Source organism: Mangifera indica, chromosome 10 (genome assembly GCF_011075055.1).
Source record: "Mangifera indica cultivar Alphonso chromosome 10, CATAS_Mindica_2.1, whole genome shotgun sequence".
Taxonomy (NCBI): Eukaryota; Viridiplantae; Streptophyta; class Magnoliopsida; order Sapindales; family Anacardiaceae; genus Mangifera; species Mangifera indica.
This window is the reverse complement of record NC_058146.1, coordinates 3,174,627-3,191,453: the sequence shown is the minus strand read 5'-3', so window position 1 is coordinate 3,191,453 and position 16,827 is coordinate 3,174,627. Positions and strand designations below refer to the sequence as shown.

At 34.4% G+C, this 16,827-nt stretch overlaps 1 protein-coding gene and 1 pseudogene across 2 annotated transcripts; one reads left to right on the top strand and one right to left on the bottom strand.

Annotated features, from left to right (window-relative positions):
* Nucleotides 1–85: 85 nt before the first annotated feature.
* On the bottom strand, nt 86–1,459 carry LOC123227318 (B-box zinc finger protein 20-like). Of its 2 annotated transcripts, none has more exons than XM_044652081.1 (3): nt 1,047–1,459; nt 567–982; nt 86–454 (listed from the first exon to the last, which is right to left on the bottom strand). In XM_044652081.1, the coding sequence occupies exons 1-3, from the start codon at nt 1,230–1,232 to the stop codon at nt 313–315; spliced, it is 744 nt and encodes a 247-aa protein (XP_044508016.1). In that variant the 5' UTR covers nt 1,233–1,459; the 3' UTR covers nt 86–312. The 2 variants fall into 2 exon arrangements, with proteins under 2 accessions (XP_044508016.1, XP_044508017.1); XM_044652082.1 differs by having other exon boundaries at nt 312–454; nt 571–982.
* Nucleotides 1,460–5,442: 3,983 nt separating this feature from the next.
* Nucleotides 5,443–16,116, top strand: LOC123227933 (annotated as a pseudogene).
* Nucleotides 16,117–16,827: the final 711 nt, after the last annotated feature.

Sequence of the window (16,827 nt, the reverse complement as noted above, 5' to 3'; positions counted from 1 at the left end):
ATGTAATACTTAATTATATAATAACATATTATTTATATTATTTGTATATATAATTTTATTGATGCGTATATATTAGAAATGTGAGTGAGCAGAGAAAGTAGAAACTCCTTGTTAAAATTGATTAAGATGCTACCCAAATTAACAAAGCCAAGAGTGTCAAAGAAAACCTATATAATATTCAACTACACAGATCCTAGAGAATGAACCAAACATTTTATATGAAATTCTACCAACGGAGTCTGGACTCCTTCAATGATTGAGTAGTGATCTGAGGAACTGTGAAACCATCATCAAACCATTTTCCGTTGAATTTCAAGCTGTTTGCTTCTGATGCCTCCTTAAATGATACATTTGTGAAGCCATTTTGGGGACAATACAATGGAACTTGAGGGGACTGAAGAAAAACATCAAGATCTTGATTCCCAAATGACAAAAACTCATCAGAATCAGAAATCTGCAGAAATTAAAAAATCCCCATATGGATAATAGTGTAATCAGAAGGAGAACTAGAAAAGATCTTGAAAAATTAGTTACAAAAGTACATAGATATAGAGTGCACTGCAAACCTACACATAACATTGGAAGCTGCAGATGAAGGATCAAGAAAATCTTCAACAGACCAGCCGGGTAATGTCTCCATTAAATACTCAGATATACTGCTGGTTGAAACTGAGCAATTGTCGCTCATGTTAATGTTTTCATCAACCTTGTTTGGCGTTGATGGCATCGAATATGAGCTGAAGATTTCATTAGAAACTGAAGCACGACTTTTGTTTGTGTTTTTTGATGTTGTTGTTGTTGCTGTGTCGCAGCAGTTAGATGATGAAGAGATTGGATATAAAGAAGAAGGAGAAAGTTTAACACCAGTGAGAAGAAACCTGCTGTGGTTTTTGGTGTATTCGTTGGCTTTATGAATGGGGATGTCACAGACTCTGCAAAGAACGGCTCTATCTTCTTGACAAAACAACAACGCACGTCTCTCCTGAAGAATAAGAAATCAAAATCAAGTTCAATTCAAACAAAGAAATTAATCTGTTATATTATACCTGGCAGATATCGCAAAGAGGGGAGTCTTTAAAAGAGGGGATAACAAGAGAGAAACGCAAATGTTTACTGGCTAATTTGTTTGCATGGTGAACTCCACGATCGCATTCATCACAAAGAACAGCTTCATCAGCTGAACAAAACACAGAGGCCTCTTCTTTGTCACACATATCACACCTAATCTTCATTCTCAATTCTCCTTACCGTCCAGCAAGAAATGCTAGTTATGAAGATATAATAATAATATGAACACTAGGTAGGGTAGCTGACAAAGATAGTATGGGCATATGGGCTCAAACTCTGGATGGCAGTCTGATAAGCAGAGATTTGTTTACTCTTTCTGACTTGCATGCAGAAGCCTCTAGAAAGAAGATAAGTAGAGATAGTGAGAAAGTAGACAATTGATATTCTAGCATTTATCCTTCCATTTATTGCTCCAAACCTCTCACTTTAAGTTATTTAAAGCATATGAGAAAGAGCTGGGTTGCCTCAATTATCAAATTTTGATTTGATACGGAATCTGCCTTGATCTGACCATCAGCATCTTTTCCCCTCTGGGGCTAGATGATATGGAAGTTGCCATTGGTGTATTCTGTTTGTTGGACTCCAGTGAAGCTCTTTACTCTTACATGGAAGCTCATAAACCGTCATTCAAGCTTGCTCGCCAATGTGAGGATCTTGCATATCAAAAACTGATTATACGGTCTTCCTAAGTTTTCATATAAGGTTAGATTAAACAAAATAAATAAGATCATAGTTATCAGTATCTTATTATATATAATACATATTTTATGATATGATATAATATAAATAAAAAATTGATACGTATTATAAAATATATTATAATTAATATGATATAATAAACATATTATATAACATAATACTTATTATGATATAGATTGATATACTTTTTAACCCTTGTTTCATCAGGCACAGCTCATAATCTAGTTCAAACTTGTCATTTCATCCCGGTTATCTCTTTAAATATCCACGTCAACTGCAAGACTTTGCCCTACTTCTATTCATATGGCATTAAATTTAAGATGTTGTAATCATTTAATTAAACAAGTCAAAAAATTAATTCTGATATATTGATGTTGGAATTTGAACTTACACTTTTTTATTTGGATTCCCTCCCTCTGATTTCGCACCTCAAACTACCCTTCAGGTTTGTTTCCTTGTATTTTATATTGAAGGATAGTTTTTTTTTTTAATAATTGGATAATTTGTATTTATTAAATAAATAAATTTAAAATATAATGATTAGATTTACAATTATTATATCAGATAAATTAAAATCTTACAAATATAATAAAAGTTTAAACTCAAATTTTTATTTTAAAATTTTTAATATTTTATCAGTTTTACGTGAATAAATACCAGACAGACACGAGTAACCCAATAATCTTTGACGTGACAGCTTTCGTGGTCAAATAGATGGACAAATCTTACACATGAATTGTTAAAAAAAAATTGCTTTAATTTGAAGAAAATAACAATAATGATTAATTCTATGAATAAGAAAGTGAAATACATGTGGAATACAAAAGCTTGTAATTTGCATTGACAATATCATATTAATTGATGGTGTCATCACTGACATATAAAACAAATAATATATTATAGTTTAGTTTGATTAAGCTCTAAATCAGGAATTAATGTGAAGCACGATACCTATTAAAAGGCGATTTTGAGGTTGACGAAACATATTAAATAAGGAAATGGGCAAAGATTAATGTGTGATTATAAATATTTTATACTCATAAATATCTGTTTTGCTGACTTTAATTATAGTTAATTATTTTGCAAATCTCTTAAAAGAACCTATTTATTTTATCAATTTCCAGTTTGCTTCAGTGATCAAGGCTAACCTCAATAATCGATTAAATGTACCCTAAATGATAGTTTAAGTTGACAAAATAAAAGGTTTATATATATATATATATATATATATATATATATATATATATATATATATATATATATATATATATATATATATATATATATATATATATATATATATATATATATATATATATATATGTATGTGTGTGTGTGTGCGTGAAAGTATAAATTCAAGTCTTTTATGATAATATATTAATATTAATTTTTTTTTGTTTATTTGGTTATATGATCATTGGATTAATTATTAAATTGAAGTTTGATTTATTTAATATAATTAATTTTACTCTAAAAAAATATTCGATTCTACATAAAAATTTTTGTTAAAAAAATTTGATTAAATGCATGATAACGATGACAAGAAAAGGAATAAAACTTTATTATAAAAGGCCAAAGAATTATTTTTTACCGAAATTTTAATACAAAGACAAATGCATATTTGTGGGATTTCAAAAACTCAAACACTCATTTATGGAATAACTACTATTAAAATTTTTTATTAGAATTAAAGGTAAAATTATTATTTTATCAATAATATTAAAAAAATATAATTTTATATTATTCCCCTATCCTGCAGGTTTTGAAAACTCATATTTCATCTTTAATCTCAATTTTGAAAAGTAAATTTTTTCTAGTAAATCTCTGAGGTTTGTTACAAACTCTAGCAACGGCGACAATGGTGGCCAATCGATTCCAATGTCCACTGGTCTTTTGTGCATCTCGTTATGCACCATCGACGAAGTCAGAAGAAGAAAAGGCTTTGTCGAATCCACTTCAAACAGTGATAATCCATCACTTTTTTGTTGATTTGGCTTCAGATTTGGGTGACTATCGACGAAGACCCATTCTCCACCCATTAACAAGACAAAGACTCGAGCACAAATACACTTGTCATGCGTTAGATCTAGACGATGGCCGACAATTTGTCACATTCATGGCCGAAGAACGATGGTCATGACTTCATCTAGGTTGCAGGAGGGAGTGCCCACAGATGAGAGGTTCGTCGGAAAAGGAAGAAAAATAATAAAACTCTAAAAGTGAAAAAGTAGTCTTTTAAATTTTTAGATGAGAAAAATGTTAATTTTTTTAATAAGGGAGAAAATGAAATATAATATTAGTTTTTTAATATTATTATTTAATAACAATTTTACTCATATAGTTAACAAATAAATTTTAACATTAATTTTATATTAAATTAATATTTGCAACTTTGAGTGAGAATAACTCATTTGGCCGTTATAAAATTACAAGTCAGCTAACACACGAGGACAAATAACACTTTTTAGAGGTGGATAAGCATAATCTTTGAAAAGGATCAAAGATCAGAAAAAAAAAAAAATTAAATTCATTAAGATATGCAAGTTGTGAGCATTAAAAGGGTAGCTGGGGATAAGGCAGGGCTGGGAAAAAATTTGGAATATTGCAATTAAGTATTCCAATACACGTGTCACATGGACAGAGGGCGGGCTTGTATGGGATAAAAAAAATGCTCATGGGTCTTCTCAAATCAGTACTTGACAACCATGTGGAATGGAAGCGCTTTCCAGACCTAATTGGTGAGGAAAAGCATAACACGGGACGGGATAACCATGCGTTAAAAGCTTGTCAGTACTTCCCTAAACAATGGCATAAAAACTCCCCAGCTAGTTTAATTTTTTTTAAATAACGTTTTAAAATTAAACTTAAAATTTGTTTTGTGAATCGGATTTTCATTAAAAAATAAATAAATAAATAATTAATAATATAAAACAAGAAATTATTATTATATATAAATATATATTTATGGACATATAATATTGTTTTAAATTTTAGAGACAACTACAATGACTTATACAATTGTAGTCTAATTAGATATTTGTATTGTGTATCAAAAATTTATTTATTTTTATCTTATTATATGATATAACTTTAAAAATTAAAATAATAAAAAATTTTTAATTAATATATCTATTTAATATCATAAATATTTTTAAAAAATGTCATATATACTCTCATTAAATCATCATTTTTTCTAAAAAAATATATAAATTCATATTGATAATATATGTTATATCAAATGATACATTTATTGTGTTGTATTAATTTGATATATATTATAATACGTATAATTTTTAACCCCTACTAATTACTATAGTGAATACAACTCTTTGTAATTGACATAACAACCCATTTTTTAAAACTATTCTTCTATTTGATATAGTATTTATGTGATATTTAATTTTGAGTAATACTATATATATAATTATTATGTATAATTTTTTATATAAATAATGATTTGTCATCATATGATTAGATAATTAAAAATTAAAGATAAGATAATATCTAATTATATAATAATATATCGTTATTTATATATAATGTTATTGAGTAATTTTTGTACTATATTTAATACGGCAGTTTACATGATACTGGATATAAGATGCCCAAATTGGAAAAAGAAAAACCGGTCTACTTGTTGGGGCCGGAGGGACGATGCGCAACGAGGGGACCATGGCCCATAGTCCTTTTTATCCATAAAGGCAGAACAACCAGAAGCTGTTACACCAACTGTGGCCCAAACGACTTGAGTGCGCCAACCAAAAATCTTCTACTTCTGTTAAGCTTTTTGGATCATTACCTTTCTCTCTCCCGCCATTGTCCGTACGCGTCAATCACAACAATGGCTACACTCTTCTCTGCCATGCTGGCCTGGCCACTACTATGCTCTTGAACATCGGGAACTGTTATCTATAAGCCCTAATCTTCACAATTGGTTACATTTTCCTCTAATTATTATTATTATTTTGTTTTGCTTGTTTAGTTGTTTGCTCATTGTTTGATTGGTGAATCGTCGTTTTGTAAACAGAGTTCAATGTTCCAAAAGAGACAGAGTATTAGGATTTTTCGAATGACGAGGATCATCCTGCCTTCTTCAACCGCTTTAATCAACTGGAAGAGGAGGTATTTGCGTTGCTGTAATAATTGTTGGTTTTTTTTTGGTTAAAGATTTGATTGTTGTGATGGATGGAGCAATTGATGGTGAAATGGCTTGTTTGGATCTAATAAAACAGGAGAATTTTTATATGTGCAGTCAATAAAGATGCTGACGAAGCATTCAAAAAGACCGTAGAGTTGGATAGGGTGATTGATATTCTCGGAGATGCAAAATCCTAAAGAAGTAAGCACACACTTCTTTGCAAGTTTATCTGTATTGCTTACAAACAATCAACCCGTAATACTTTTTTGAATTGGTAATATTTTATATTTTGAAGTCATTATTTGATGTTCATCAATATGGTAGGAATGTTCATTATTTCTAACAGTGGCATTGTAGTAGCACTTGCATTGTAGTAGCACTTGCATTGTTTGACTGATGCTTAGTGTTATTGACACCGTTGCCAGACCACACACGGTTTAAAATTTCATTTGGGAGATGCCTCAAAGCTCCAATCCTTGATATAATTTGAATCATTTAATTGTTCAGTTACAATGGAATTTCTTGGGAAGGGTTGTAATATTCCATGATGCAGATGCTACAAGTCAGCTTATCTTGGTTTTAAGATAAGAGGATGCTATGTATGAAATTCAGAGACCTACTCACAAAGTTGATGGGAGATCTATATGGAGTTGTCTGACTAAAAAATTGATAGTGGATCAGTTCACACGAAACAAAATCTTGCCCAGAACTGAGTTCTGCTAATAATTTGCTTACATAAAAGGTTTTTCCTATTTTTGGTATACAACTTCAACAACTTCTTGTTGAAAATGTCCTTGCTTTCAATGAGGGTTTTTGTATAATGCCAGTGATAAGAACTGACACTTGTATATCAGAGGATGATAAAGCACAGTTTTTGACTTGGTAAATTCTAATTTTTAGATGTTGTTCCTGAAATTGATCTTTTTCGAGTCCTTGTTTTTTGTAAGCAGAAGACTATGAGGAATTGGCAATATCTGTAATGAGCATTGTAGATCTCTTAGTTCATAACACTTATGTACCCTTCTCTCTTTCTTTAGAACAATCAATGGCTTTATATTTTCATCATTTTTTATATTCATCCACAACAACCTTTTCTCTCTCTACAAAAATTGATTTTAATATTAATTATTGCTCTCACACAGGAAAGGATAGAATCAACTAAAGATGTTCTCAAGGAGATTTTAAAACCAGTATTCGATGAAAAAGAAGGGATTACCTGGCCTTTAGGAGATTTTGGGGCTCTCAAATTAATGGACAAAGTGAGTACCTCTTACATTTTGATTTAGTTAATTTTCTTCCTTGTTTTAAAAATCTTTTAATGGGGTTCTTGAATTATACTCTTGGCATCCGTGTCCCTTTCCGTGTGATCCTATACATGATTTTAATGTCTGCACCAAGCACAAAACATTTATAATTGTTTACTTTCCTTTCTTTTTACTTATAGATGAGTATTTGCTTTTTTATGCTACTGCAATTGTAATTGCTAAAACTGATCTTGGTTCCTAATTTAAATCTAAGTTATGCCATCTAGCCTTGCCTAGAATTAAAAATATAAACAAGTGTATAGAGATGATAGTGTTTTCCTATACAGCTTTTTCCTATTGGTTTACCCACTTTCAATCTTTCCTATCAATAATGTAGGAATGGTTGTTTAGGTAATTCTTTTACAGAATTAGGTGGAGTCAAATCTTAGTGAAACTATTTGAATTTAGAGTATACTAAAATTGATTCTTCTGAATTGTATTCTTCAATTTGCAATCAAACCAATATAGCTTGAGAACGAAATAAAAAAGAAATATTCTAAGAGCTAAACTAGGAAACAACCAACTAAGTTACACCAATATAGTAAACAAAGAAACAAGAACAAAACTAAAAACTAGAAAGTTTGACTCTCAAATTTACAGAAGTATGAGGTTTTCGTAAACTTGCCAACTCTCTTCCTCAAGCTGGTTGATGAATATTGATATGCTAGAACTTGCCAATCTTACTGTAAATATTCTTAATAATAATTCAAACACAACCACAATTCGTATATGGAATAATCAATTGCTCGTGTCGTGTTTATTGTAATCAATCACCAACTTTATATGGTTTAATTCCTCATACAATTAGAAAAATAGGAATAACAAACTGATAAAGAAAAATGAAGAAGATAAATTGGTCCCACAGGCTCATGCCTTCTATCTTAATTCACCCGAATCAAATCTTCCCTTCTCCTCATACTGCCTCCCTTTTTATATTGCCTATATTGCTTTGTTGGGTTGATTTGCTAGCTATGGTAGTAGATTTGTCCACCTTGCCTTTTGGGGTTGATGTGCTACCTGTAGTGTTGGATTTATCCATCTCCCCCAATGTTAGATACTTATTGTTTTGTCTCTTGAATTTCTTCTTGTGGTAATTTGGTTATGGGTGGCCTAACAATCCTGCCCAAGGAGTGTCACCTTGTCCCCAAGGTGAAAGGAGGGAAATTGTTTCTTTATGACATCAAATTGTTCCCAAGTTCTCTCCCATGTAGGGAGATCCTTCCATTGAATTAGTATATCCATCAATCCATCTAAGTGCTTTTGAACTTCCAACACATTTTCCAGTAGTGATGACAATTCGATATCTTTTATGAGTAATGAGGAAGTGGTTGACTTGTTACAGTTGGACTAATAACCTTCTTTAGTAGGGAGACATGAAAGATTGGGTGGATGTGTGCATAAGTAGGATGTTGCAGTCGATAAGCCACAATGCGGACTTTAGCCACAATCTCAAAGGGTCCATAGAATTAGGGGCTCAACTTTTCATTGGCTAGACTATCTAGGGAACATAACCTATAAGGTTGTAATTTGAGGAACATTTATTCACCTACTTCTTATTGAAGTTTATGCTGACCCTTGTTGGCAAATATCTTCATTTGATTATGTGCTTTGGCTAAGTTGCTCTTCAATTTATAGAGACTCAAGTTTGTTTCCCATAATTGGATGTTCACCTTCTCTACTGTAGAATCATCGCTACTAAATCAGAGTAAGGGTGGGGGATCTTGGCCATACAATGCTCGGAAAAGGGTCGTGCCTGCAACATTGTGGTAGGTAGTATTAAACCAAAATTTGGCCTTTGGAAGCCATTGTTTCAGTTAAGTCCCCAAAAAGCACCTCAACTATGTCCCTAGACTTTGATTAACTACCCCAATTTGTCCATCCAACTACAGATGATATGGAAAGGTAAGTTTGAGATTTGTGCTTGAAAGATGAAACAATTCAGACCAAAATTGGCTCACAAGGACTTGATCTATATCTGAGGCAATGGAGTTGGGGTACTCATGTAATTTGACTATCATTGGGTGAATACCTGAGCTATTTAGTGAGTTGTAAAAGGGTGTTTGAGTAATAGAAAATGTTTATACTTCATTAAATGGAAAGACATTTAAAAAAAAAAAAATTAAAATAATACCCAAATTTCAACAAAGGTAAAATGGAATAACCTAGACATTGTGCCTAGATTGGAATGGAGGTGCTCCACATACTGTAACAAAGTTACTTTGTCAATAATATTAAGAAATTAATTAATGTTCTCCCCTACCAACAATGGCTTGTTTAAATTGGTAAATCCTTTCTCTTATTCAATTCTAAATCCCAGTCTAAACAGGTAAATTTTTATCATAAATGATTCCTGAAATCTTTCTTATTAACTACTTATTAAAGATTCTTGAAATCTAATCTAACTTATCAACTATGATTTGGGGCCTAACACCACGCCATGATAATTGAATTTTCTGCCTCCCACTTTCCCAAATTTGCATCACTATTGAACGAAGAAGGAATGTCACCTGTAAGATACCTTGTCTTTCATTTCCCTTTAATCACAAGTAGCATTGACTAAAACCACTCATGGAAATTTGACTCATTTAACTTGTGTTGGGTTATCCGTAGTGAGTGAATTACATCTGTCAAAAAGAAGGGAGTTACGATGCTTAAGGGTCTTGGTGAGTGTTAGGGATTATGTTTATATGAAGAAAAGAAGAAACACAAGTGGCAATGCTAGGAGGATAACAAGTAGCAGTCAACTAGCAAGTCAACTTGTACTAAAACATACTCAATCTGCAGGGGAACATGCAGCACAGCAGAAGCCTCCAAATCAGGATACGCAATCAGAATGTGGGACCACTAAGATATCCCAAGATCAAGTAGCAATGCTGGATTAGGAATACAGGGAAATGGAGAGATAAAAAGAAACCTGGAGCGGAAGAGAAAAGGAGGGAAAAATTTGAGTAGAGTGAGCGGGAGAGAGTCAGCCTCTCGGAAGCTGAACAAGGGAGCCCTTGGCTATGGTTTTTGGAGTTGTTTTGTGAATTCTTTTGGAAATCAGTTCAATGTTATTTGGATGTGCTTTGCTGGAGTCTGTAATTGTTCTGTAATTTTGAGTTAATCCTTTGTAATAGCTGGGAAATAGTCATTGTATTGGTAGAAGACTGCTGTAAACAAGTTTATAATTTCATCAATACAATACATATTTTTCTGCTCTATTTACATTTGCATGTTCTGTCTTGGCTGGAAATTACAAAGTTCTGCAGTTGCTTCAGTTGTGTGATTGAGTCTGGAGGAGTGACATCGTCTGGAGTGCTGTGGCAGTGAAAGGCTACTCAGGTATCCATCAATTGGTATCAGAGCGACGATTCTGAGGATGGAAAAAATCGACTTTATCAAAGACGGTGGGCGTTGGTGGATTGTCCGGCGACTAACCCAGTGGGAAATTCGAGAACTGAGGGCTAACAGAGTTTGTCCTCGTTGTGATGGCAAAGAGGAGCTGAACCATGACTGTAAACGCAAGTCATGGGCTGTTCTGGTGGTGGAAGAGGATGATCCAGATGATGAAGGTATTCTAATTGTGTATGATAGAGAAACCAAAAAAAGGGAAGCAGAAATAAAGATTGAAAATTCTGACGATAAAAAGAGTAGATCGATTATGTCTGGTGCCCAAATAGGAAAATCTGTTGAAGAATCAACAAAATTCGGTGAGAAATACGTAGAAGTGGAGGCGGCGCAGTTTATTAAAAAAAGAGGTGAGGAGTTGCAGGAAAACGGATGGTGGAAGGAGACAAGAAAAAAAATGGAAGGAAATAACCCTACCCATTTGCTACCCAATCTAAAGACCCGACCCGATCCAAAAATCATCCCCCAAAAATCTGACCCAGCCAGCATAAACCAAGTATTGACTCAACACCCAACCCAATTTTTCATTAACCCATCCCCTAACCCAACCAAAATATATGACCCAGGCCCAAACCTTTACAATTATCTAATTTGGCACCAAAAGTTTATCCTTGGTACCAAATCAAAAATGGCGGACGTTGTTGAGACCTTCACTTTTCAGGCAGAGGTCAATCAACGGTCGAGCTTTGTCGGTAACTCTTCTGATGCCTCAGACAAGGACAAAGCCATCTCTTTCTTTCATACATGGAGTCATTTTGCTTTATCAATGGAGGTTGTGGTTACGCAAGCATTGTCAAACTTTGATCGCCAATCGAAGTCTCCCTTCTCTTACCTCAGCATTTCCATGGTCGACCTCTATTCTCCTCCGAGTTTTGAGTTTTTTGACGAGTTTGTGAGTGGAATGTTTGATGCGACGCTGAACCCCTCTTCTCGGTCAAGTGAGGTGATGGCTATGAAGCTTCAGAAAGTTTGCAAGAGTTTTCGTAAATGGCGGAAGTTGGTCGATTCGGCTGTCATAGCTAAAGAGTTGTGGTGGATTTTTGTTATGAGCACCTCAAAGAAATTTTACGTTAGTAAGAAGAAGAACAGGAGGAGAAAGGGAGAGAGAGAGAGATTGAGAATAGTGGCGATGGCGAGTTTGCGTTTGAGGAGACAAGAGAGTAGTCCACGGCAGCAGGATAGTCTGAGGAGTCCGGAGGCGGAGCTAGGGGTGAAAGTGGAGGATCTGTGGGACGTGCTGGAGCCACAGTTGAGTCCTACTAAGAAGCTTAATGCTTGTTTTGAGGGCATCCCTGTCTCTGCTTTTCCTCTTGCACCTTCCTCTCAATTGATTGAGATAAAATCAGACACAAGTCTAGCTGAAGCTGTTGAAATAATGGCCCAGAACAAAATTCTTAGTGCACCTGTTGTAGATGTTAATGCATCAGAGGATGCAAGTTGGATGGATAGATACATTGGAATTGTTGAGTTTGCTGGAATTGTCGTGTGGATTTTGCATCAGACAGAACCTCCTTCTCCTAAGAGTCCAAATTCCCCCACAGCTTTTTCTGTTGCAGTGAATGGCAGAGGCAAGGCTGTTGAACTTGAGAATTTAGGTCCTGAATCTGCTGCAATGACTTCTGGAAACTTTTTTGAAGCTTTGACTACTTCTGACTTATATAAGAACACAAAGGTTGGGGATGTCTCAGGGTCATTCCGGTGGGCCCCATTCCTTGCATTGCAAAGCTCCAACTCCTTCTTGACTATGCTTTTGTTGCTTTCAAAGTACAAAATGAAGAGCATTCCTCTGGTTGATTTGGATGACGGGAAGGTTAATAACATAATCACCCAATCTTCAGTTGTTCACATGTTAGCAGAATGTGCTGGTCTTTAATGGTTTGAAAGCTGGGGAACAAAAAAACTTTCAGAAATCGGTCTTCCTGTGATGTCAGCTAAGCAAATTATCAAGGTGGGTCCATCCAACCAAGAGTACAAGGTAACTAGATTGAGTGAGAAACCCTGCAGAGAGCAGATGTTTTCACTCAAGCAGAAAAATGTGAGGGATGAGGATGGTGAAGTTCAGTCCCAGGAAATAACTGTTTATGACTACTTTGTCAATCATCGCAATATGGATTTACGATATTCGGCAGATATTCCTTGCATCAATGTTGGGAAGCCAAAGCGCCCTACGTATATCCCTCTTAAGCTTTGTTCTTTGGTTTCCTTACAACGTTACACAAAAGCTCTTAACACGCTACAGAGAGCTTCGCTTGTGGAAAAATCAAGGCAGAAGCCGCAAGAAAGGATGAATACATTATCTAATGTTCTACGAAATGGCAAGTGTGATGTTGAACCAATGCTACATTCATGTGGCATTTCAATGAGTACTAATTTTGCTAAAGTGGAAGGCCGTGTTCTGTCCGCCCCAAGGTTCAAAGTAGGAAATGGTGAGGATTTCTTTCGTCGAAATGGGCGGTGGAATTTCGATAATAAGAAATTAGTGGAGCCAACAAAGATAGAACGATGGGCTGTTGTAAACCTTTCTGTGCACTGTGATATTCGCAGCCTTGTTCGTGATCTGATAAAATGTGGCGATATGAAAGGCTTGAAGGAAGACTTGCTAAAGGAACAGCTTGAAGGTGTATCAGAATACAAGTATTCTTCCCATAGAGATCTTGAATTGCTTAATAAGTGGAAAGGGTTGTCGGATTGCAAGTGGACTTGGGAATCATGCAACAACTTTCAATATCTTTTTCCCCAATCACACCTTGAGGACAAGGTGTCTCTCCATGGGAGGGGTAATGTTAGGGATTATGTTTATATGAAGAAAAGAAGAAACACAAGTGGCAATGCTAGGAGGATAACAAGTAGCAGTCAACTAGCAAGTCAACTTGTACTAAAACATACTCAATCTGCAGGGGAACATGCAGCACAGCAGAAGCCTCCAAATCAGGATACGCAATCAGAATGTGGGACCACTAAGATATCCCAAGATCAAGTAGCAATGCTGGATTAGGAATACAGGGAAATGGAGAGATAAAAAGAAACCTGGAGCGGAAGAGAAAAGGAGGGAAAAATTTGAGTAGAGTGAGCGGGAGAGAGTCAGCCTCTCGGAAGCTGAACAAGGGAGCCCTTGGCTATGGTTTTTGGAGTTGTTTTGTGAATTCTTTTGGAAATCAGTTCAATGTTATTTGGATGTGCTTTGCTGGAGTCTGTAATTGTTCTGTAATTTTGAGTTAATCCTTTGTAATAGCTGGGAAATAGTCATTGTATTGGTAGAAGACTGCTGTAAACAAGTTTATAATTTCATCAATACAATACATATTTTTCTGCTCTATTTACATTTGCATGTTCTGTCTTGGCTGGAAATTACAAAGTTCTGCAGTTGCTTCAGTTGTGTGATTGAGTCTGGAGGAGTGACATCGTCTGGAGTGCTGTGGCAGTGAAAGGCTACTCAGGTATCCATCAGTGAGATGGTGGAGGAACCCGTTGTAGATGATGTTTGATCAATGACAAACATGATGAGAACAAATGTCTGGGTGAAGTTTAGTGATTGGTGTCGGTGAGATTTGAAGGTTTAAAAGGTAGATTTGACAACTTTTAGTGAGATTTAAAGGTTCATAATATAAATTAGCAACTTCTAACAACTTTTGATTGTAGATCAGAAGCTTCTGGCTGCTTTTGATTGTATATTGGTAGCTTTTGGCTACTTCTAACAGTAGATTGGTAGCCTTCGACAACTTTTGTGCCTTCTCCAGTGGCGTCTGTGTAGTTTTTGGTGGTGTTTGTGTTTTTCTAGGGTGTCTATGTTTTTCTAGCGGTTCTATGCTTTTCGACAACTTTTATGATTGTTCAACAGCTTTTGATGTCTAAAAAAAATTCCAGCCTTAGGATTGAGGTTCTGATATCATGAAATAAAAGTATACTGAAACTGATTCTTTGAATTGTATTCTTCAATTTACAATAGGTACAATACATAGTTGAAACAACCAACTAATTTACACCAAAATAGTATACAACAAAACAGGAACAAAACTAAAAACTGGAAAGTTTGACTCTCAAATTTCCTCACGTTGAGATTCTTGTATTCGTGCCAACACTATTTATATCCTCTACTAATTGAATGAAATTTTAAAGATCACTATATTTCATTGATTTGTATAAGAACTATGTAACTTTTTTTGCCTTCTGATAATTAGGATATAATCCAAAGGGAGCAAGAAGGGCAACTAGATGAAGGATTTCTCGTAGAAGTCAATGCTCAACTATGACAAGTAAGCTTGTTTTTGTTTTCTTATCGCACCTGGATTAGGACCACATTTTTTGGTTTTATCTTTTAGTAAGAGAGGTTATATCTTCAAATGGTCTTGGAATAGGAGTTTTATTCTATAATGAAAGATGTTTGTTTGAAAATAAGTCATGGTGTTTCTTGTTTCATGTGTTTTGAATGTTGAACTCGGTGTCATTGTTTGCTCAAAATTATAGTGCAATAGATGAATTGTGTTTAGATGATACTTTTGTGAACATAGTTGCTGGTAAATTTATTGATTTTTTGCAGTCAAAAGAAGATGGGGATAAGCCAGGACTATGGCTATGTTGCAAAAGGTTTTGTAACTCTATGCTGCAAGAGTTCTCTCCAAACTGCCAATAAAGGTAATTTGTTACCTTTTTTGGTTTACATATGTTATTAAAAATATACACTTTTTGTTTAAACAAAATAATAGTAAAATATTTTCAGTTAGTTAATTCATCTATGTATCAGAAATGTGTTATTGAGGTAAGGTTATTAGTGCTTGAGTCTGCATCAGATGGTACCCGATATTCTTGTTTGTATTGTTTTTTTAAGTGATCTTCATCTATGTTTCTGGTTCAGGGAAGGAGGTATTGGAGGCTGAACTGTTTCTTGAGACTCTAATCAAAGGTGTCCATCATCTCCCCTATTAATTATGTTTCAGAGGAAAAAGGCAGTTATATCATTTTCACGGATGAACTACAGTGGGTCTTCTAGAAAGTGAAAATATTTCACCTGATGCAACCCTTAACAAGGTTCCCAACTATGTTGATTTCATTTTTGTCATTTTGATCTAGTTTCTAGGTTATTTTTCGCGAATGAACAATAGTAGATCTTCTATATCATTTGCATAATCTATTATTTCTTTCTCGTAGGAGGGAGGTTCATACCAGCAGCGCATTCTGACCAAATATCTTAAAGGCATCCAATCAGGAGCAGAGGAGCTTCCACAATTTCTCTAGGGAAAGCCAAAATAATCAAAGATAGGAGATATTTACCGAATTGCAAATGCAGAATGAAGTTTCTCCTTTGATGAAAAATTAAGGAAAGAACAACAGCTGGTGAAATGTGTTCTACAGAAATCTTTTGGTCGAAAATGTTGAGGGTTTCTTTGCAGAGGCTGCTGGACTAGTTGTACATTTCTTCAGTCAACAATATGTAGGTCAAGTTTTATCAAAAGTTATGATATGTTCATGCATCTTAATTTAATGAAAAATGAAAGGGCCAAATGTCATTCTCTTCCTGCACTTCCCAAAGTGCCCCCGGAATCCTTTTAAAGATGTAACAAAAAATTTCCATGAAAACGGTACCTATATGGTCTTGATAGATATTGAGCAACACCTAATAACAGATCTTGACCATTGATTTACTCTCAACACTACCTGCTTAAGATCGAACTCATCCAAGGCTATACCCCCTCAGTCCCTCACGCAGCATCTAAACATCACAACCGTCTACTTCCATTCTAACGGTTATCATTATCGTTTGTATACATGCCGTTAGCGATTTTAAGACAAAGTTTTACTAATAATTTCACGGATTAAATACAACCCACTAATTCACTCAAAGTGGCCACCACCCGTGGAAAAAAACAATCAGATCTACTACGTGTAAAAATCATTAAAGTCCCTTGAGGTTTCAAATATTACACATCGCCCCTTGCAGCAGGTTTGTTTAATTAAAACAATTAAACAAGAGGGGTCAAATGTTATATAAATAACTAATGTCTTGAAAAGCAAATTATATTATAAGTTTTTAATAAAGTTAAGTAAGACTCATGTTGAATGATCACATACTACTTATGTCTTGAACTTGTTGTCACCCATTTGTTCGACTTTCATTATTGAAAGGTGTGTAAGAATATATTATGCAAATTAAAACATTTTAATTTAAGTTGATACAAATATATGAAGACAAAACAAACTGTATCATCTTTGCCATTAAATTTATTATCAAGA

Bases quoted from the DNA above. Each gene is read 5' to 3' on its own strand.
- LOC123227318 (XM_044652081.1), bottom strand. From the start codon at position 1,232: ATGAAGATTAGGTGTGATATGTGTGACAAAGAAGAGGCCTCTGTGTTT. The intron at 983-1,046 runs GTATAATATAAC...CTTATTCTTCAG, and splicing joins CTCTTTGCGATATCTGCCAG to GAGAGACGTGCGTTGTTGTT. The intron at 455-566 runs GTTTGCAGTGCA...TAATTTCTGCAG, and splicing joins GCTTCCAATGTTATGTGTAG to ATTTCTGATTCTGATGAGTT.